This window comes from Equus quagga, chromosome 6 (genome assembly GCF_021613505.1).
Source record: "Equus quagga isolate Etosha38 chromosome 6, UCLA_HA_Equagga_1.0, whole genome shotgun sequence".
NCBI lineage: Eukaryota > Metazoa > Chordata > Mammalia > Perissodactyla > Equidae > Equus > Equus quagga.
The window spans coordinates 99,210,435-99,234,130 of record NC_060272.1 but is presented as its reverse complement, the minus strand read 5'-3'; the positions used below and the strand labels follow the sequence as shown (position 1 = coordinate 99,234,130).

At 38.9% G+C, this 23,696-nt stretch overlaps 1 protein-coding gene across 1 annotated transcript in view; it reads left to right on the top strand.

The window, feature by feature from the left end:
- The window catches only part of TMC1 (transmembrane channel like 1), a 195,400-nt gene extending 187,497 nt beyond the window's left edge, over window positions 1-7,903 (top strand). Inside the window, exon 20 of the mRNA XM_046663890.1 lies at window positions 7,692-7,903. Coding sequence (XP_046519846.1) covers window positions 7,692-7,903 — 212 coding nt within the window. The remainder of the gene's footprint in view (window positions 1-7,691) is intronic.
- The last annotated feature ends 15,793 nt before the right edge of the window (window positions 7,904-23,696 follow it).

Below are 23,696 nucleotides of genomic sequence, written 5' to 3'. Positions count from 1 at the left end.
TCATTTCCTTTGGATATATTTCGAGAAGTGGAAATGCTGGATCATATGAGAGCTCTATTTTTAATTTCTTGAGGAACCTCCATACTGTTTTCTATAGTGGCTGCACCAGTTTACATTCCCACCAACAGTGCACAAGGGTTCCCTTTTCTCCACATCCTCACCAACACTTGTTATCTCTTGCCTCTTTGATAATAGACATCCTAAAAGGTGTGAGGTGATATCTAATTGTGGTTTTGATTTGCATTTCCCTGGTGATTAGCAATGTTGAGCACCTTTTCATGTACCCATTGGCTATCTGTATGTCTTTGGAAAAATGTCTATTCTTTTCTTTGCCCATTTTTAAATTGGGTTATTTGGTTTTTTTTGTTGTTTGTTTTTTGGGTTTTTTTGCTATTGTATTGTATAAGTTCCTTATATATTTTGGATATTAACCCCTTATCAGATATGCGGTTTGCAAATATTTTCTCCCATCCTGTAGGTGGCCTGTTTATTTTATTAATGGTTTCTCTTGCTTTGTAGAAGCTTTTTTAGTTTGATATAGTCCCACTTTTTTATTTTTGCTTTTGCTGCCTTTGCTTTTGGTGTCAAATCCAAAAATTAATTGCCAAGATCGATGTCATGGAGTTTTTTCCCTATGTTTTCTTCTGGGAATTTTACAGTTTAAGGTCTTGCATTCAAGTCTTTGATCATTTTGAGTTAGTCTTTGAGTATGGTGTAAGATAGGGGTTCAGTTTCATTCTTCTGCATGTGGATATCCAGTTTTTCCAACACCATTTATTGAAGAGACTATCCTTTCCCCATTGGATATTCCTGGTGCCTTTTCAAAAATTAATTGGCATATATGTGTGTGTTTATATATGGACTCTCTATTCTGTTCCAATGATCTTTATGTCTATTTTTATGCCAATACCGTACTGTTTTGAATACTATAACTTTGTAATATAGTTTGAAATCGGGGAGTGTGATGCCTTCAGCTTTATTCTTCTTTCTCAAGATTGATTTGGCTATTTGGGGTCATTTGTGGTCCTGTATAAATTTTAGGATCGTTTTTTCTATTTCTGTGAAAAATGCCATTGGAATTTTGATAGGGATTGCATTGAATCTGTAGATTGCTTTGGGTAGTATGGGCATTTTCACAATATTAATTCTTCTAATCCATGAGCATGGAATATCTTTCCATTTATTTGTGTCTTCTTCAATTATTTATTGAAGACGTTTATTTCAAGACTTTTACTTGTGTCTTCTTCAGTCATATAATGACTTTCTTTGTCGCTTATTACAGTTTTGGGCTTAGACTCTATTTTGTCTGATATAAGTATAGCTACCCCTGCTTTTGGTTTCCATTTGCATGGAATATCTTTTCCATCCCTTTATTTTCAGTCTATGTGTATCCCTAAAGCTCAAGTGAGTCTCTTGTGAACATGACATAGTTGGAAGCATGTATGTCACACGTATCTGCAGTGCTTTTGTATTTCCTCTAGATTGTGCCTATAACTTAATATCATCAAATTAGTATTTAAAATGGTGAGTGAAAAGTCTGACTTCTAAGGCCAGAATCCCAGGTAAGGTTTGTCATCTTTATTGTTTTAAATACTGATATAATGCTGTAGCATGCTATTTATCTGATATTTATCATAATTTATACTTAAAGATATGTATAACCTTTGTGAAAGCAGAGACTGTACCTTATTCCTGGCTGTTTCCTCAGGACTTGATACAGAACTTTATACATAACAGTCACTCGGTAAATACCTACTGAATATCTACCGGACAATGAGGAATTTTTTATTGGAAAAATTTGAAAGGAGTACATTTCTATATTAATTACAGAAGCAGTAATAAACAAATATTACAAAAAGAGCAGAACTTTCATTCTCCCATCTTTAGAATTGGTGAAGATTTGTAAAATTAAAAATATTGAAACATTTTGATTATAAAAATGCTAAGTATTATGGCAATGTGGAGCACATTTGGAAGATACAGATTTCAGGCTATCTCGTTCAGAACCACTAAGCACACTGAAAGCTAAATTTTCATTTGCTTCTTCTTCATCTTCTCTCTTCCTCTTATTTTTATTATTATTTTTTTGAACAGCTGCAGCTGCTCGTGGCCAGTAACTTTCATAGATATGCTGGGGACCCAGGAGTACTCCTCACCTTGCTGCTTAAAAGCAATGACTTATGTAAAGTCCCGGAGAACAAGCATTGTGGAGTTGCTATTTCCTGTTCAAACCCTGATGGATTATCAAGGTCACGCTGGTCAATCAAGGCATCAGCAGTCCTAGTTCAGCAAGAAGGATCCCCACTTGATTCCAAATGAAGAATTGTTTCTGCACCACCACTTTCTCCCCGGACCCATCTCCCTCACATTTTCTCTAACAGATTGAGTTTAAAAGTGGGTGTGACCCAGCAATACAAGTTACTGGTTTACTTGTTGGGTTAATTTAAAAACCTTTTGCTTGTATAGACTTTCATTTTATATATTTCTTCTGTCTTAATTTCCTTGGCCTAGGAACAGGAATATTTCGCCCTGTTTTTCCTCTAAGTTCAGGAATACCTTCATAAGTTATTCGTTGTAATCATTCATTAACTCACTTTTTGAAACCAACATCTTGTTTTCCCTTTTTTTCTGTCTTCCTATCCATGGTGCCCACAAATATACACCCAGGACCTTTTTATTTGCTGCTGGATTCAGTATGAAAGGGAATGGGCTTTTGAGAAGAAAAATCCTATGAATTAAGGGGCTGATCAACACTGGGTTGAAAGTCTCTTACCTTGAGGAAGTACGTGGGTCTTTCTATGAATTAAAAAAAAAAATGATACCATAAGTGATTGCTGTTCCATCAGAGTCTGATCATTTGACCTCCAATGATCATATCTCCTGAGTTTAGATTCTCATATTCTGTAATTGTCTTTGCTTTTCTGTTAAGGTTAGGAAAACTCACACTTTTCATACTTTTATGGGGGGGGGCATTTAGTTTATAGATGTTTTTAAGCATTATTATTTATTTAAAGTTTGAATTGACTTTGAAGAGTAGCAATCAATGCCCTCAGCCAGACTTGTTGTGGGACTTCAGTTACATCTCCTAACTCACGGTGTCCTCGTCCGGAGCTAAGCCAATTTGCCTGCCATTCTCTGTAATGGACTTGCTGAGTTTTACTACCCTGTCATTGAGTTTCTCCTTCTTTTCAGTCTTCTACTGGCTATAGAATGATTGCCCTGTCCTTCTGCCAATCCATGTGCTCATCACTTCCATCATACTAAATTCCAGAGTTATTCCCTCTGGTCAAGTTTTCTAGATTAGCCTCCATTTTCAATTATACCACTTCTTTGACAGTCTTCCTTTGTACTCTTGTATCTTTAATTCAGTCTATTATTTTATTGATTTTCCTGTGATTTGTAATGGTTATTTATTGTTTCTTGTATGCATGAGTCATCTCTCCTATTCAGATTGTAAGCTCCCTGTGAGCAGGGATCCAATCTTCTAACTCTTGCATGCCTAGTACAGTGCTGTGCACAGGTAGGCGCTGAGTAAATGCTTGTTAATTAAATTGAATCAATTTAACTTACAGCAGTTGCATTGTGAAACAAATACTTCTGTTATCTGCATGAAAAATGTTACTATGATGTAAGAAATGGATTATCTGTTGATATGCTGAATTTATTATCTCATTGGATTATAATGCAGATGAGTAAATAAAGCTCGTGTTTATTTCTACTTGGGTCATTTTTGCAGTGTAGTAATAAGATGAGAGAATTGGTTTATGTGTGTTGCCAAATTTACAATGTGGATGACACTCCCTTGCTTTTTTCGCCCTACTTCATAGGGAAGATGATGAAAGGTTACAAACTTCATTTCCTAGAGGCAATGCACTTTTTGAACAAATGCTCATAGTATAAGCATTTGGATGTGATATGCTGTTTCAATATTTCTATAATTTAAAAAATAAGTTGGCTTTTTATAGCACCTAAATACCCACCTGATTTAAGTTAAACATTTTTAGAAATTTTAATCCTTTCAATATCCAGAGAGCTGCTGAAAATATTTCCATACTACTACATGGACACGGTGAATGCCACTTCCAAACCTGTTACTACTATTCAGAGAATAGCCTTGCATTGGGAGGGCTCTGATTGCTATTGTTTATTTCTACATCATTATTTCCATATCTAACGATCAAAGCCACAGGAAAAATTTAGAAAGCAAACAAAGAAAATTTCACTTTTTATTCCTTCTGAGAGGAATAAAAAAAATTCTGGCAAATATATGCAAAACCTAAATTTACTTATCTGAAGAACTTTACCATTTTTCAATGGAAAAACTGAAAAACTGCATTTCAGCACGTCATTTGAATTATCTCCTTTGGCTTCTGAGAGGAACACAGATTTTAAACCATATCATGCAGTTCGTATTAGCAAACTTTGACCTGAAGTGTGTTTTCGCATCCTGATGGATCACTCCCAGTACCAGAGCCAGAGTCCATCCTGGCCAAGTCTAGAAATGGACTGGTAACCCAAGTCTTACCGTACGGTGAGGCATGCTTCTCCTAGTTGCCTTGGTGGTTCAGCCTTTGCTATCTTTGTTCCTTTTATTTTTTTAAAGATTGGCACCTGAGCTAACATCTGCTGCCACTCTTGTTTTTCCTGTCTTCTTCTTCTCTCCAAAGCCCTCCGGTACATAGTTGTATATTGTAGTTGTAGGTCCTTCTGGTTGTGGTATGTGGGACACCGCCTCAGCATGGCTTGATGAGTGGTGCCATGCCTGTGCCCAGGATCCAAACCAGCGAACCCCCGGGCTGTGGGAGTGGACTGCATGAACTTAACCACTCGGCCACGGGGCCGGCCCCTGCTATCTTCATTCTTTAGAGGATGAGTTGATAAGAGGAGGTTTTGCATCAGTTTCTCTGCCTAATACTCCAGTGCCCTGTGTGGACAGGAGCCCTGCCTTTAACCTACTCGACTTGACTGGAACTTCAACCATGTCAGTTTGCTTTACCAGCCCCTAACCAGAAGGGTATGTGCAGATTGTGGGGGAATGGACTTGTAATAAGCACTGGGACCACCCTGGGTTTGTGATCTCCAGGAACCACAATGAGGCCAGTACATCTTCATCCTTTTGCTAAACATTTATCAAACATTATGTATCCCAAGTAACACCTACTCTCTAGATTTTCTCCCACTGTTTTGCCCCACCTGCCATATTGATCTTGGTTTCCAGCATCTTCTAGAATATTAGAACTTGCAAAACTGTTTTAGGATTGAACAAAATTAATGATACCTTTCCATTCAGGGCAAGACTGTCCCTTTCTTCATAGTGGCACAGATATTATAGTACTCTATCAAATAGAAATTGGAAAAGAGATTTGCTTTCTCTTATTCTCTGTCAAGTGCAATGTCAAACAAAGTCCAGATATTCTCCTTGTCTTTTCAGCCCTCTTCCAAGGTTAGGATTTTTTTGGTGGACAAATAAGCCTAGATCTTGGAATTGGCATCACATGCTTAACAAATGGGATGCAAACAAAGAAGTTTAGCCTGCAATGGAAAAACCAAGTTCTTGTAGGGAAAACCAACAGTGTTTCAGCAGAGGGAAACCAATAAGATGAGGGTGATGACTTTTATTGCCTCCCTTGAGTCAAAAATATGGACCTGGATAATACCCAACTATAAATTTCTTTTGCCTTGTTTGGTTTACAAAGGTAAAAGTGTCTCTACCATTTATTTGTAAAGAAATGTGTAAGAAAGGGATTGGCAGATGTTGTCAGCTCTCAACACAGATATACACTTGAATTTTTGGAAGAGACATTGAGACCTAAGTATAATTTTTTTTAATGAACTATAGTCTTAGCCTTACTTGCATCTACTTCCTGAAAGAAAGAAATGGCATTGTAAGATGATGTCGGGAGTTCTCAAGCCCCTATATGAGATTTCTTTTTCTCAAAGTTCTCTTGTAATGGATCACATTGGATGTTTGGCCTTGGATGGTCCAGCTGCCTTTTCCAGGATGGGTCTTGGTGACTTAATAATTATGAACAATGAAAAATGTGTCCATGAAATACTTGACCTCTTTTGGAGACTTAGGTAATATATAACACACAACTTCTTCACACACACCAAGTTTTTATACAAAGCCTCATGGTAGTTTAAAAACTTATAGTAGTGGTACATGCTCATTATAGCAAATTTAGAAATTTTTAATAGAATAAAAAAATAAAAGAACTCCATAATTCCACCACCCAGAATAACTTCTGTTAACACTTTGGTGTATTTTTTTTTTAGATTCATACATACAGACTCAATAAAATATTTTGGATCATAAGATATATTTAGTTTTCATCCTACTTTCTTTAACATTTTCCCATGTCATAAAAATTTCTTTAAGACCTTTTTTAGTGGCTATAAAATATTCTTTCATACGACAGCATAATTAGTTTAACTATTCTACTGTTGTACATTTAGTTTGATTATTTAAAAATTAAGTATTAACTTTAAATTTTAGAACACATTTTTGTGCAAAAGCACTAATTTGTTAGCATAGACTTTTAAATCAATATATATGCATGTAAAGACAGTTTGGGTCAACTTATTGATACAATTATATTACTTTATATTACTTTTCTAATTCAAAGCCATTACCCTTAAATGTCACTAAATTTTCTCTTGATCCTGTTTTGCTTGTGGCTATATAAAAGCTCTTTTTAGCAACTATCTCATTCTTTTTTAAGAGTTTTAAGCTCAAGGAAAATATTTTAAATCATTTTTTTGGAAGCCAAATCTCATATGCTGCACCAAATTAAGTATCATCCACATATGATAACCGATGCAAGGTACCATCTGGGAAATTAATGTTTTTTCTTCTTTTGTTTGATTTACTAAAACTTTAGTCAAAGTTACAGTATTTCCATTTTGATTTTGTTGCTAAAAGTAACTGGTCTAAAATAATTTCTCCAAATCAAAGAATATCAGGTAGAGTCCCTGATATTTTATTTGAAGTTTAATGTTTGTGTTGCTGCCGTTGATGAGGGCCATGTTTCTCAGGTTACCATCACTATTCAAAAGAAAAGTCTGGATGCATGACCTTGGCATCTAATCCATTGCTGGTACAATACCAATCAAATTCCTTCTGGATCACTCACTTTACATCATATGTAAACTAACAGAAACTCCGTAAGTCTAAATGAAGTGATAGAATATTCCATAATATAGCAAATTAGTTACTGGTCATGTCAAGTGGATCATGACATAGCCAAATGTATTCAGCTTGAATTCAGAGGGTGGTTTAGGTTCTGAAAGCCCTGACTGACCACCTGAAGATTTCACCAACAATTTCAGGGGAAAAATACCATCCTTAAAGTGGATTAGACTATCCATGCTCTCTTACCTGTGGATAAAGGTGGATTAAAAATGTCTGGACAGTATAAGACCCCATTATTATAGTTTCTCTTCTGAGTTTAGTTTCCCTTTGTAAACAGAAATAGTCTGCACCAGCCAACACATTCTGCTTAAGTGAGTGATGTGGATGAACTGGAAAGAGTAAATAAGAGATCATTTAGTGCTTCAGACAGAAAAACATATTCACCAATCCAGATAATTATTGGTAGCTATTTTGGATGCCTTGATTTTCAAAGAGAAAGCAAAGCTCTAACTTTCTGATCTCCATTGAGAGAGAATACCATTGTGTTCCTTTTATACAGGGAGAAAAGGAGGCAGGCACAAATTAAGTGACCTGGCCATTGCTGTAGTTGGAGACATGATGGATCAGAATTTGGAGGGTGCTAGGGTTACTTTCAGCTCAGATCCTGGAGCGAAGGATGAGACCGTGCTCAACAGAGCATTGGATCTAAAGGGAGGATCCCTCAGCTTTATTCTTTGTGCTGTATTGTTTCTACTGAAAACAGAAACATGATATTTGCAACTAAAAAAGAAAATTGGCTAATACAACTCCTGAAATCTTTGAAAAACTTTGGATCTTTTGGAGCTTGATGCTGTAAAATGTAGCTGGCTCATTCTCGCTTAGCATTGGTTCATTGCGATGTATCTGGTTGGCCCAGCTAGGCTTGGGGCTCAGTGTGGGCCCACAATATTAGTGAGAATGTGTTTAAATGGAGCCGCAAAAGGCATCTCTGGCTTTTCTTCAACACTGCAGGTTAGAAGGCACCAAAATGTTATACATTTTGTTACTCATTTGTTCTTTCTTTTATTCAGCAGTTATGTCTTGATTTTTTTTGTTTATCATTTAGTCAACCAAACATTCCCAAATACGAGAATGCTTATGCTCATTTCAAACAGGCAAAAATTAACATATGTCATGTGACTTTAAGGAAATTGCTCAATCTCTCAAAACCTCATGTTTCTCATCTCTAAAAATTGGAATAATAAAAGCCCTACTCCAGAAAGTTTCTATTCGGGATTAAAAGAGATAAAAGTTGCATAGAACATGGCACCATGCCTAGGATGTAGTTAGTGCTCAATGATAGCCAGGGTTGTCATTCTTGTTTCTAAATATTTATGTTGTGGTATAATTAATTTTTCTGCTTGATCATACATGTAAACTCTGTGAAGTAATTGAGAACACTGTTGAAATGAGAATTAGACAGAGCCTGACTGGATTATGATTTTTACAGGAATGTAACACTGAAGATATGGTGAGCTCTACTATCTAATTTTAAATAAAAACGAGATTAGTTTTAAAACACTAAACTTGCATGCTGAAGTCAGAGGCAGTTTTCTGAAAATAATAACTCCTGCTTTGTCGGTTTTCTAAACACCTGTTTACTTGCTCTATCAGGTAATCCAGCCATGGAATTAGCAATCTGTAAGGCTGATGTGCTCATAAATTAGAGTGTAAGGCCTTATAGGCCTGGTTAGTATCTTGCAGGAATTATGTAAATAGCCCAAATGCATATAAGGATTGTGAGTCAAAAAGAGTAGAGAGTGTGACTGAATTGAATGCTAAAATCGTAAAACGCTTTTTTTTCTTTGAGGATTAAACTTTTTTCCCATATGAATATTACTTAGATTTGATAATAGAAGTAAATGGGGGAAATAGATTCTGTACAAATTTTTAAAAATGAATCTACACATCAAGGCAGATCAAACTGAATGACATTAATTGAGAGATTTTATGTGAATATCATATTGTTGTGCATGGAGTGAGGATAACCCTAAAAAAGATCATAGATGGAGTAACAGTTCTGAAGAGCAAGGTGTGTGGGTCACTGACCTTGGAATTAATAAATATACTTGTAGAGGAATTCAAAATTGCATAAATGACTACGGAAGAGCCCATCAGCAGATGATAACTAGCCTGCTGCAAAAGGAACCCTGGGGGACTGTCCCGGTGGCGCAGCAGTTAAGTTCACACTTTCTGATTCGGTGGCCCGGGGTGCGCTGGTTTGGATCCCAGGTGCAGACATGGCACCACTTGGCAAAAGCAAGGCTGTGGTAAGCGTCCCACATATAAAGTCAAGGAAGGTGGGCATGGATGTTAACTCAGGGCTAGTCCTCCTCAGCAAAAAGAGGAGGATTGGCAGTAGTTAGCTCAGGGCTAATCTTCCTCAAAAAAAAACAAACAAACAAACCAGGAGCCCTGGGTTGGAATTACAACTGATCTCAATCACATTTTAATATGGAATGAGTGGACTCCATGAGAAAGGTTTGCCTCTAGTGGAACAATACATAAGACCCAGTGGAAATACTCAGCCTTTTGGACCCGTATCACAGAAAAAGCTCCACATATCTCAACTCAGCAGACTACTAGATAATTGTAGGGGCTGAGTGGCGGAGTGTGGGTGCAATAGCCTGGGAGTCAGGGCCAAGGTTTGAGTTCAAGTTCTGTTCCTGACTAAGACTAAAAGTGCTACTCACTGGCCCTGGGCTTTCTTTGCTATCATTATTAGTTTTTGGCCTGGGCTAACTACTTTCTCTAAGCTCAATTTCCTCATCTCTAAAAAGGATTATATTCCTCTCCACTCGAGCTGTTGCAGAAGTTGTGGAAGGCTACTGAAGATCACTGAGCACCGGGCTTAGACCATAGTTAAGAGCTGGGTAAATATTACCTGTGATTCTCCTTTTTTGTCAATCAAATATTTTTATTTGAAAAATTTAGCTATGTTCTAGTTAAAAATCTAGAATGATTTTAATTGATCCAATTCAGAAAGTTATTCACCAAAAACCAGTTGCAAGGAAGGTTTTACTCAATTGGAAAAACCTAATCTTTTATAGGCCCAATAAAAACAACTGTCCAGATTATTTTGGCACACAGTTATTTTTTAGATGGGGATGTTCTAGAATCAGAGTGGCTTAACAAATTTAAGATAAGTGGCATGAAGTGAATAAAAATGCATGTGAGAGGGCATCAGGTCCCAGTGTTTTAGTCCTGTCCCTGCTACTGATGAGCTGTTTGACTTCTTGGAAATTGAGTAACCTCTCTGAGTCCCATTTGCAAGATAAAGGGGTTGCACAGTGTGATTGCTAAAATTCTTTGTTGTGCTCTGAACCTGAGCTGCCCAGTATGGTAGCCACTAGCCACACGGGACTATCGAGCATTTACAACATTACTGGAAATTGAGAAGTGCCGTAGGTGTAAACTACACACTGTATTTTAAAGACTCTGTATGAAAAAGCTAACATAAAAGTTCTCATTAGCGATTTTTTCATTTTGATTGTGTGTTGGAAAGATATTATTTTGGGTATGTTTGCTTAAATAAATTGCTAACATTACTTTCACTTTTTCCCCCTTTCTTTAATATGGCTACTAGGAAATTTTGAATGACACGTGGCTTGCATTTGTGACTGCATTCCATTTCTATTGGACAGCGCTGCTCTAAGAACATTCTGAGGTTGTGAAATAAATTTTACTGAACGTTTCAGTTAAACTATATACAGAGCTAGATTTCAGATCTGCTGTGAAATTTTTGATAAGCTGATAGAGCTGGTGGCTCCCTTCCCTCTAGTCGAAGAGGTGGATTTGCATGGGCGGATGCTGCCTTTGAGGAAGTGGGTGAAAGGAATGGAAATGGACTAGATTAGAGTCCAGTGCAGACAGACAGAGACTGCAGACAGAATCTGATGCAGCAGTTGGTGGAAGGAGGATTCTGGGACGGTGGGGTAGATGTGATGCTCCGTTAACGGTTGGGGAACAGCACCTGACACATAGAAAGGGAGAGAGCCATTCGCTCACCTGTGAATGCAGCATGACATCACTGTGGCACTACCATCAACTGGCAGCTTGGGGAGCACGGGAAATGGCCCACTTGAAAGGATTCTGGGGTCCTCACGGCAGACATCCATGACAGGTACTTCTCGGGCATAGGTTTGAAGGATGGGGGAGGGAAAAACAGAGCACAGAGCAAGCCTCATGGGGAATGAGACTGATAGGCCAGTTCATAAATTACGAAATAACACACATAATCAGGTGGCACTTTGCAGAGTACTAATGTGTATGTCCCAAAACATGGGTCTAATAACACTTTGGATCTTAGTGTTAATAAATATTCCCTTTGGACATAAGGCTGGTGAGGCCCAGGGAAGATTTTTAGCTAAGCAGCAATAATAACCTTTTAAAAATAAAAGTCTCTTGAAAGCAATGACATGTCAGGTTTTCCATACTGTGGCGAAAGGAAGGCAGTAGGCTCCTAGCGTTGTGACCAGGTGGTCTTGGGTGGGAGGCGGGCAACGAGGAGGAGGAAGGAAGTGTTGACAGACATACACTTGGCTACTTTTCTGTTGCCTTTTCTGTCACTTTATGGCCCGTGGAGTATAAATGGAGGTCACAGAACTTCCTTCTCTGGGACACAGGGATAATATTCTTGAGGCAATGGCAATGTTGAATGCTAAGTCACACCATTTCCCAAGCCTACCAGTAAAAGAAAAATTCAAATTTTCACTTTGTGGTAAGTATTTGTGTTTAATTTTTTTATATGTATTAGTCACATGGCTTTGATTGTCTTCTTACTGTTGTTAATGTGCAGGCTGATCTGTGATAAACTGTAAATGATTAATCAAAGAGATGAAAACACCAGCTTTCTTCTCAGTTTTCCAAATTATTTAATTCTTAAGCTTATTTTAGAGTTTAGAACTGGATCCAAAAAATTATGAAAAATAAACGTCACAAATCTGCAAATCACAAGTGATGCCATGTATTCTTAGATGAATCCAATGAGCCCTTTTGGGAGGGTTCCTGGAGTCATCATGTTCAGGGTCAGACTGACCACTAAGAAGTGTTTCCCAACTGCTAGCACAGAGGTGAATTGTTAGCTCCTCGATTGTGAGTGACGGCTTTGTCTTCCTTGATAACATCAGCTGGCCTTCCATGACTCTCACTGGTTCTCCCTTTTCTCATCTCCCTCAAGATAACACACAAGAAGATAAAGAACCAACTAGTGTTCATAATAGGCTGGGGAACACTACCCTATAAGGCGCATAGATATTATGGGACAGGAGGTGTCAGTCACTGTACTAGGCTCTAGTACCCAGCATTGAACACAGCAGATCTCTTTCCAGAAGGAGGACACAGGAAAGAAACCATCACAAAAGCAAGTAAACCAAGCAAGTGAAAGAGTAGCTTCAAAACAACTTCTGCTACTGATAATGGCTAAGAAAAAGGCAAAATAAGGTAAATCTGAGAAAGTGGCTGGGAGGGCCACTTTTGCAAGGTAATCAGGGAAGCTCGTCTGAGAGGTGACATTGGCGTTGAGACATAACTGATGAAAAAGAGACAACCAGAGGGCACTTCTTTGAATGTTTTTGATGACTGAAGACTTCTTGGGGGGTGGGAGGGACCTCATGAAAAGCGTTTAAATTACCACGAACTATGGAAGCTCTACCATAATTTGCTTGTTTTAAAGAAATAAGCATTACTTTACAAAAATAATGTTTTAGAGTATAATCTGTACATGTTCTACATACTCTATATTTTACTCTGTTTATATGAAAACAAAAAACCCCAGCAGGATAGGATGAGTATAAGAAATGATGAAAATACAGAGGTTTAAAGATACGGACTGTTTTTGCCCAAAGTGACCCAGCCAGGAGGTGGCAGAGCTGGGAACCAGCAGAATCTGTTATTCCATGTTTTGTGCTCTTTCAACATCAGAGCCTCTGCCATGCCCTTTCTGCTTTAACAGGGATCACAAACCCAGAAGCCAACAGCGGCCAACAGAGTAACACAGTAAGTGGGGTTGTCCAGTGGGACTGTAGTGAAAAGAGCAGAACTGTTCTATTCTTAGGGAGCGTTAATGATTCAGTTTTAGCTTATTTTGCAGATGCAGGGCTCCCAGGTCTCTGACTTTTAAGGAGAAGCTGGAAACCTGGATCTTTATGCCACATACCAAAATATTTTAAATGTTAGCAATTAGCACAAATACACACACACACACACACACACACACACTCCATCTGTCAGCAGGATGCTGTCCAAGGGCCGTCAGTGTACACTCTGATATTTCTGGGATCAGAAGTCCTTCAAATAAACAGCCCTGTTTTGGACATCCTGAAGCCATTTTTCACAGCTTTCGTGGTCTTTCTCTTATCTGAAAAAGTGCAGTTGCTCTCCTGGCTCACTAAGACATCCATGCTTTCTTGTGCAAAGAATTTGGGTTTGAGTTCGGTGCTCCAAAAGTACTACCACAAGGGGGAGCGCCACCATTTTTTTTTTTTTTTTAGGTTTTACATGAAGTTAACCCGAGTTAATGCACTGAAACTATTCTCCTATGACATTTTAGGTCCCTGCTGAGACTGCCCATGTGGCTTGATTTTGTTAAGAATTATTTCGCTAACTGTAAAAACAGACAGCAAACAACCTTCCTAAAACCCATCATAATAGCATTTCAGCCTAATTTATTTGTGTTTCATTGTCTTAATTTAATTTAATTTAATTTGATTGTTTTACCACGATATGTGCTCCAGGCAGAGGTAGAGGAGCAAGAAGAATATATAGTTTGGAACCATTGGGGTCCCATAAGCTTACAATTCAAATTTTAAATTTAAAATAGAAAATAAAAATACAAAAACAAAACCAGGATTCTCTGAGAGAAGAAATGTGTTTTTGTTTAGGTAAAGGAAAACCAGTGGTTAGTCCCTATGCACTGAGGGACCTACAGATGCCTCTCCCCCTCAGGCTCTAGTCCCTTCTTAGGTTTCCAGTTTTTTCTCCTCTGCCGCCCTTGGACTCTCGGTGAGCCTGGCTCTCCCAATGCTTCAGTCCCCACGCCCGTCCTGAGCTGAGAGGCGAGCGGTTGCTTCTGCGGTCTGGAAGGTGCTTTGTTGGCTGCATCTAGACTCCAGTTGTTTCCTGTTTCTGTTTTTCAAATAACAACTCTTGTTTCAAGCCTCAGCAGGAAGACTTTCCAGGTCTTCTCAGTCCGCTGTAATAACCTAGCCTTCCCTCATGGTAATAACGCGAACGGAGGCTCGGAGCCCCTCGGGGGTTCACGCATGCGGTCCTCACACTAGAGGTCGTGCGAGGGGCCTCCTCATCTTGCCAACACGCCGTGAATGCGGAGAGGCTGCACGGCTAAGGATAACGGCGCCGGAGCCGGGCTGGTCTGGTCTGCTGGGTTATGCCAGATTGGTACAGCTCAGGCCTGGTGGCCTTATCTTAGCATTGATAACTTCTCCTCCTTCTTCTCCCCCTCCTCTTCCTCCTTCTGCTCATCATCACAGCTACTTGCTTATGTGTCTTTTTACCCCATTAGAGTTTGAGCTCTTGAAGACCAGAGGCCAAGTCTTATCTCTGTGCGAGCCCGGGGCTGTCCCCACAGCATAGGGAGAGGTGTGACGGATCCATGGGGAAGAGAACAAGCTCCGAGTCCAAGGTCCCCTGGCTTCCCAGCTCTGCCACGTGTTAACTAGGTGACCTGGGGAAACACACATTCATTGTCTTGTAGCCTTAGTGTCCTTCCTGTAAAGTGGAGAATAACAGCGCTTGCCCCAGGGGCTCAGTGAGCAGTGGCTGCGTTAAAGTCTGTGAAGGGCTCCGTGTCCGGTCTGGCACATGGAACTCCAAATGTGCGGGGGATTGTTATAGCAGACATTTGGCATGGATGATCTTGTTGAATTGACATTCCTGGAATTCCGACTGTGACATAGCTCATGGTTTTCAAGACAGTTTTTTAAGCTTAATAGAAAAATTCTAGCTAAATTGTTAATACTTTACTCTCAATTATCTTTAGAATAAAGACAATTTAAGAAGTAGTTAAGTGATAACACAAGCCTTGACTTCAATTTACATTTCTAATCCTGGAAAATACTCTTGATGAGTAGCACACAAAACACACAGATTTTGAATAACTGGATCCCAATTTCATCTGCAGTATATGCAATGTAGTGTAGATTCAATTTTTTATGCAAGTGAGCAGGTACATTTCAGATGAGAAGACAAGACTATTAACCTTGGTCTGTTTTTCTTATATCTGATTAACATCTCAGTCTCCTATTAACTTCTGCTAAGATAATTCTTACAATGTGCCTGAAGAAATTTTAAGCTTCCTGTTAAAGCTGATTCTTCACTCTCCAGTTGGTTGAAGTGTAAAAAGATAACAAATGTGTGTAGTTATTTTATAAAAGGTTGTATATCAGTGTTCTGAAAGAGAATCTAATCTTCAATTACAATGTATTCTTTATGGAAATTTGAGTTTGCATAATTTTGACTCACAGGAAAGTGGTCAGTCCCAAGTAAAAGCATCCTCTGTTCCTTTGTGAAGTGTCTCATCCATTAATTTATTTGACATATATTTGCTGAGTGTCTATCATGTGCCAGACACTGTTCCAGCTACTGGCGTGCTTCCCACTTTGAAAACAAAAGAAATCACAATAGGTATATTTTCTTGCTAAACAATCAAAATCAAGTGTAAAGATGAATAATCAGAAAAGGTAAATTAAGGCAGTTGACAGTTTCGATACCTTAATAGTTTACAAGGAAACTAAGGAGAGTTAGTCTAAGAGGCTTCTGAGTGTGGGTCCTCTCCCTCTCTCATTGGCCTTGTCTAGTGTCAGACCTAGGCTCTCATACTCCCTACTGCCACCTGGTGGCAACCTGCTGTCTTCTCAGACGCTGCTGCATGCAGTGAGTCGGGGTGGGACTGGTCGGCCTGTTTCCCTGTGCCACAACTACATCCTGCTTTTACCACTTGCGAGAATCAGAATTCCCAGGAATTGTGAAATGATGTTATTCTGTACATTAAAAGATACTTTACATATTTTTAATTAGTAGTGTGATCATAATAATAAGCAGTAAATCATTTTCTCATGTAGGGTTTTACTAAAAGTTCAGAGATTTTATTATTATCAACAAATATATTGGAACAAAATTATACAGTTTGATGACATTAAAATGATCTCTACTTGATATTGACATTTATAATAGAAAACACTGAAAAGTAAGGAACATAAAAACAAAACAAATGTAAAATAAAAATCGTTTAAAAATGTAAAGGTTATGTCATATATATTTAATGATTAAAAGTTAACATTCTTGAATTTTACGATATACAAAGAATTAGTTGCCCCACCAATAGTCTTGATTTAGGTTTCATGACAAAAATTACTTTTATTCTGCATTGACATTTGTTCACTCATCCAAAACCATCTTCAAGTTGGGTATTAGGGTACATATTGCTTCATATAAGTTTATTTCTGCTGCTGCCCGAGGTAGGGGGTCGTCTGCCTGCCACAGAACATGCCGATAGTCACGAGACAAGGTGGTAGGAGAGAAAGGGTTTTTTATTACAGCTTGCTGACAAGAGGAAAGATGGCCCACTAATGTCTGAAAGAACCTTCTTAAGAGGGGCACAGAATCTTGAAGCAGTTATATAGGCCAGTGGGTTATAAGGGAGGGGTTAGAAAATGTTGAACCCCTTGGTGTTGCTGGCTGGGAGTTGCCACATCAGATCTTTCTGTTGTCATGGATATCAGCATAGAATCTCTGTCCAGAGACCATCACATTCCTAGAGAACTCAAAAGAACAAAATTATCATCTTATTGCAGCTGAGAGGGGCCGTAAAATCTACAAAGCATGCAAATCCCCCAGAGACAGACCTCACTCATCCAGGAAAACTAAAGCAAAGATCCCAAGGAGCTAGTGAGTGAAGGTTAGTTAACCAGAAGTCATTCAAGGTTACACTATGGTTTCTTTTCTAGAATATGGCTTCCCTTATGTCAACCTTGTGTTGAACTGGTATCATTTCCTTTTTAAACAATTTTGAGTTTTTGTTGAACTCAGTATTGCTTTTGCACATTCAGATTTCAGATCAGTTTCTGATTTCCCAAGGGAGTATTTTTCAATAATATTCATATCTCCTTCTTGTGATCCTTCTCTGAGGGTATTTACAAAGAACTGTAGCCTAAAGGAAATATTCAGACACTGGGAAATGCTAGAAAATATTGTTGGGCGTTGTTTGAGTAACATAACATTAGGATCTGCCGGCAAAGCTCACAGTACTGCACAGAAATCACTAGCTGAAGTTGCTCATTGAAGCACTCATTTTACTTTCCAGACTAATTATTTCTTGGCACACCATTCATAGGATTTGTCTAAAGGCTACTATGAGAATAAAATCATTGATATTTGTATTACTTGCAAGAATAACTCACAGCTGCAGACAGGGCCATAAATACCCATTTCTAACATGACGTTATAACATGACAACGACAGCTAGACTGACTAGATCCTTCCTGCTCCTCTTCTCCGTGCTCCTGTCTATTTCCTGGAAATGTTGGCCTTCACCTTCTGGCCCCAAAGGTCTTACTTTCAACTTGATACGAGTGAATGACTTGGAACTAGGAATGCCTCCACGTTGATTGCTGGACTCACACAAGAATTAAGTTGTTTTCCCTTTTCCCTTGATTTTTCTTGAGATGGTGAAAAACATAAATTTCAACAGGCTGGGGAAAAATTCCACATTGAAATACCAATGTAGCATACCCTGAGTTCTATTCCAGCTTTTCCGCTGGACTTTCTCACAGTTCTCTGGTTCTATGAGTTTCCTTATAAAGCCAACGTGTTGGCCTTTTGTATTTCCAGGATTTTTTACAACTTCTTATCTATGATAAGACAGATCTTTTTAAACGATTATTTCAGCGTGAATAAATATCCTTTGCAATATATGTTCTGTTCTTTCTGGGGTTTGGTGTGAGAGGGAAAGAGTGTGTCCTTTCTACCGTCCTGAAATGAAGGTTTAGCATTTTCATTTTCAGACTTCATCGCTGCGGTAAAGAGATAAGTAGATCCCCTTTATAAATAGAGTGTTGGAGATGCAGAGGAGGCAGGAGTCTGACCTGCTTTAGTGATAAATGGTGCTATGTTGAGCTGCTCCAGCAGCCTGTGGCTGGGAGGTAAGTAATTTGATCAGCAGTAGTTTAATTCTTCTTTTTTTATCTCTATTAAAATGAACCATTTTCGCTGCAATAATTGCTTTAATATATTAATGAGTGCCTTCTGATGAAGTGCTATATTCCATTAGACTGTGCTATTGAAATGACAGGCTGTGTGATTAGAGACAACGGTCCTGTAATGAGCAAACCTGGCTTCATATCCGTTAACTGCTCACACCTGCCCTCCGCATGGCCAGGCCAGCTCCAATTAACAGGTGATTGTTAGATTATTCGACTTTGGCTCACTCCTAATGCTCTTTCTGATGCCGGTTTCTTCGTTATTCTGTTTTTATTTGTATAATGAAGGCTTTACAGATAAAGGAGCTGAGTTAGTGAGGGAGAGAAAAGTGACTCCCTCCATGTCCCTGCCACTCCCCATGGCAGTTTCCAACAGCCTTGGTTTAATAGCAGGGTGAGGAGGAGGAAAGACTTAACTGCCTCCTGGGAGGGGACACGGGGCTCCAGAAGTCCTTGACTTTGGTGTGTTCATAGTGGAATTTCATACAATTGCAAAATAAGCATTGCAAGCCATCAACTTGTAGTGCTGCCTGCAACCTAACATTTTAATTTGACCCAGACAATATTTGTACAGTGAGGATCAAACAATTGAATAGGGCATTTTTAATCTTATTTTATTAAAAAATTACAAATTGGAAAAATGAGAAAAAAAAACAAGTAACAATACAATTGAGATAAAAATGAACTTCTTTCAAGATACTTAAACGGTAAATCCTACTCCATAGCTCTTCAATGAAGTGTGTAGTTGAGAAGGAAAATAACAAATTTAAGAACGTGTTCAAAATGATGGAAAATTCTCTTGTAGTGAACATTTGCCACTTTTTGGCTGTCTGGTATCCAAGCCCCCTGCCTGTATTAATCAGGGTCCTCCAGAGAAACAGAACAGAACCAATGGGATGCATACATGTGTGTGCAATTCCACGTGCATATGGAATTGGTTCACATGTTTGTGGAGGCGGGCAAGTCCCCAGATCTGCAGTCAGCAAGCTGGAGACCTGGCAGAGCCGATGGTATAGTTCCAGTCTGAGTCAGAAGGCCTGGGAACCAGGAGAGCTGAAGATGTAGTTCCTGTCCAAAAGCTGGCAGGCTCGAGTCCCAGGAATAGCCAATGTGTCCCTTCTACTCTGAAGGCAGGAAAAACTGAATCCCAGCTCAAGGCAGTCAGGCAGGAGTAGTTCCCATTACTTGTAAGAGAGCCAACCTTTTTATTCTCTTCAGGCCTTCAACTGGTTGGATGAGGCCTACTCATGCTGGGGAGAGCGATCTGCTTTATTCAGTCCACAATTTAAATGTTAATTTCATCCAGAAACGCCCTCACAGACACCCAGAATACCCATGGCTCAGTCAAGTTGACACATAAAATTAACCAGCACAGTACCATTGGCAAGATTGACTTCTGTTTGTGGATTCAGCTGGGTTCTCCCTTGTGGAAGCCAAATGGGGCCCCTTTTCTCTGTCTCTATTCTGGTGCAGCAGGCGGGCATGTGACCTGAGCTCAGCCAGGAAGAAACTCGCTTTGACTCTCACGTGGTTGACATGGTTGACACACTGGGATGTGCTACCCATTGAGGATCCATTGCAGGGAAAAATACTAAATATGTATACCTTGACTGAAGATTTTTAGAATATTTTACCTTTCTGAGAGTAGAACTTCCCCCACAACACATGCACCCAAAAGTATTACACATTTTACAAGCATGCATTACAGGCACAAGCAGAAGATTGACTATATCTCAAGAACAGAACCAACCATAAGGCCCAAGGCTGCTACTGTAGGGGATGCCCTTTGAGGAGATTTCAGTGCAGGTTCAGAAGAAGGAATGAGAGAGGAACATCCGCTGTGGGATTTCCTCACTTGTAAAATAGAGATAAGATCTCATAAGATCTCATAAGATCTCATAAGATTCCAAAGATGAAATGAAATAAAATGAAATCTATAGTACTTAGAAAATTATGTGTCACTTAGTATGTGTTTAATAAGTGTTTGCTTGATATTTATGACAATGATGTTAATGATGATTATAATAGTAACATGTGGCGATGCTTAAATTCAAGACTCATCCAAAGATATATATAAATAAGAGCCAGAAAAGTAGGTGGTAGGAGAAGAACCATTTGGGAGTCTGAAACAACGGTACCAAGTGATACTAGCACTGGTTACAAGTGGTCAGATTTATTTGAAGTGATTAGACGTTGATTTAGCAACTCAAGAGATAAAAAGGCTATTCGGAGCACAAACAAGGATAGCATATTTTCTTCTCTCTAGCCACAGGGCATCAGCTTAGAAATGAAGCCTGGAATTCAAATGAATGTTGAGTTTATCTTGAACCCTGAATAATCACCACCCTAGTGCAGACTTGAAGGTATGCCTCATAAATTGGTAAACAAAGAGATGATCGCACACTTCTTAAAATTTCTTGCAAAGACAGTGACAGCGTCCGTGCAAATTCCCAAAGTTTAATGATGCTTCTTAATGAACTGGGAAGTGTCTGTAGGTCAGGAAAGTCTGAGGAAATCCACCCCAGTCCAATCAACTGTGGATGAGTTCGGGGAAGGCGTCAGAATGGGGAGCATTTTCATGACAAATGTACAGCATGGGACTGTTCTGAAAAGTGTTTAAGATACTCTTTCTCAACAAATAGGCCACGTAACATCTCATCAGATTCACTAGTAGGGATGAGAATTGTCGTTAAAGATGCTCATTAAATAGACAAATTTCTGACCTCTACCTTTTTATCTTTTAAATCTTAATCTCTTCTGAGTGGGGCCCTAAAATCTATGTTTTTAATAACTCCCTAGGTGTTTTTATGCACGGTAACATTCAATTACCCCGTCTCTTCAGACAAACAGGGATCCTGGATAAAATTAGGTCCCCAGAAAAGATGTAATCCTCGCTGCCCCCCATCCCAAGAAGAGATGAGTTAGAGAGAATATGAAGTTCCCTGGATTGTTGAGTTTGTGGCAAGAATCTCAGAGTTGCCAGGACTGTTGAGGCTGTGCCAAATGATTTTTACCATCAAGGCTATAAAAGAACATTCAACATTAGAGGGGATTGAGAAGTACTCTCCTCCAGAGAGAAACTCCAGAGAGAAATCAGGACTTCAAACGCAGTCATGATTGGGGAGATTGATGGCTGGGTGGGGCTGGGAGGCCCAAGGTGACCTCAGTCTCATGTTGGTGGTGCCCATTAGCTGAGATGCTTAATCACTTTTTTCAAGTCTCTCTGAGCCTTATTTCATTGTAATTTCAACCTTGTGATTCTTTTCCCTTTCTTCTCATTTTTCCAAAGACTGTTGCAACATCCACTTGCATTAACCATGTGTTCGAAGCTTGTAAAATACATCAAAAGTAAATTTATGCTTGCTATGAGCTAAAAGTGGAAAGTAGAATTTGTTCCTAGATTAAACATCACTTTTTCCAAAATGTATATTCTATTTCATTCCTACAACTGAATATAGTCGGAGGAAATAAATTTTTTAAATATATCTAATTTTGATGTAAATTTAACTACAGAAGGCCAGGCAATTTACAAAACCATGTTTCACATAATTTGAGAAGGGGGATGGAATTAACATTGTTACAATTTTGATGTTATTTTCTTCCATTTTTTAATCCATGTGTTTCACAATGTTGTTATAATTATTCTAAATGCTGCCTTTAAAATAAACTTATACCATAAATATTTTTTCACATTGCTATATCATATTCAAAACATATTTTTAGTGAAAAGTTAATTTTCCATCTAACTAGTGAACTGTAATTTACTTAACCAATTCTTAGTGTGTGGACATGCAGTTTGTTTCCAATTTTTGTTTTCTTGTTTTTCTTCTTTTTCATTATTACCTAAGGCCAAATGCCTGTAAGTGCAGTCAAAGCTTATGATCATGTTTATGATTCTTTATAGACATTGCTAAGTTGAGTTCCAAAGAGTTGCACCAGTTTATTTTCCCATCAATAATATATGAGCAATAGTTTCAACCCTCCCTTTCCAGCGTTTCCAGGACATATCCACAAAGTGTTACTCTCTCAGTAATTTCTTCAAAAATATTTATTAAACACCTTGCTGTGTCTCAGGGCCTGGATATACAAAGAAAAATGAAGCCTAAAGGAGTTTGTGATTAAGTGTAAGAGAGATTTTTTTTTTTCTTTTTGGTGAGGAAGATTGGCCCTGAGCTAACATCTGTCCCAGTGTTCCTCTATTTTGTATGTGGGTTGCCACCACAGCATTGCTGATGAGTGGTGTAGGTCAGCACCCAGGATCTGAACATGCAAATCTTGGGCTGCTGAAATGCAGCATGCTGAACTTAAGCACTATGCCATGGGGCCCACCCTGAGAGATTGGTATCTTTAACAAAATATTTCCAGTTCAATTTTATTTTATTTTATTTTAAAGATTGGCACCTGAGCTAACAACTGTGGCCAATCATTTTTTTTTTTTCTGCTTTATCTCCCCAAACCCCCCATGGTACATAGTTGTATATCTTAGTTGCAGGTCCTTCTAGTTGTGGCATATGGGATGCCGCCTCAACATGGCCTGATGAGTGGTGCCATGTCTGCGCCCAGGATCCGAACCCTGGGCCACCGTGGCGGAGCGCGCGAACTTAACCACTAGGCCATGGGGCTAGCCCCACCAGTTCAATTTTAAAAGTCCAATAAGAGAGATTTCAATCGAGATGGCCCTAGATCATCATGACTGCAATGCTCCATCTGCTTCAAATATATAACAGATAGGTAAAAGATAAAAAATATAAAATTTAAAAGGCATGGCTATATTCAAAGCCAAAAACAGCCAAAGTCACAGACTTGCTAGGCTCCTGGTCTTTGGGGTGCCTCCACAGCATGGCTGATGAGCAGAGTATGTCCGCACCCGGGATCCAAACCTGTGAACCCCAGCCAAAGTGGAGTGTGAGGGACGTTAACCACTAGACCATGAGGCTGGCCCCCAGCATTTGCATTCTTAATCAGTTGATTCTTAGTTGAGTTGCAGGAGGGAAGCAGTTCAATGTGATGCAAAACTGAGCCATTTACTTATGGCGAGCCCCTTCTTGTATTGATTCTTCCTTCTTAGGTCATGAGATCTTAAGTCCGTGTATTTTATGAAATTTTATGATTTTGAAACCCAATACTCTTCCAGGAACAAAGTACACTTTAAAATAGACAACCATAGTAATTCATTGCCCTGTCATTATGAGATATGTTTTGGCACCACTGGAAATTTACATATGTTTTCATAAGTATTTCATTATTACTGGTAAAATCAACAGGGGTGTCAACTTCTACAGTGAAATGAATGAAGCATTGTGAAAGGA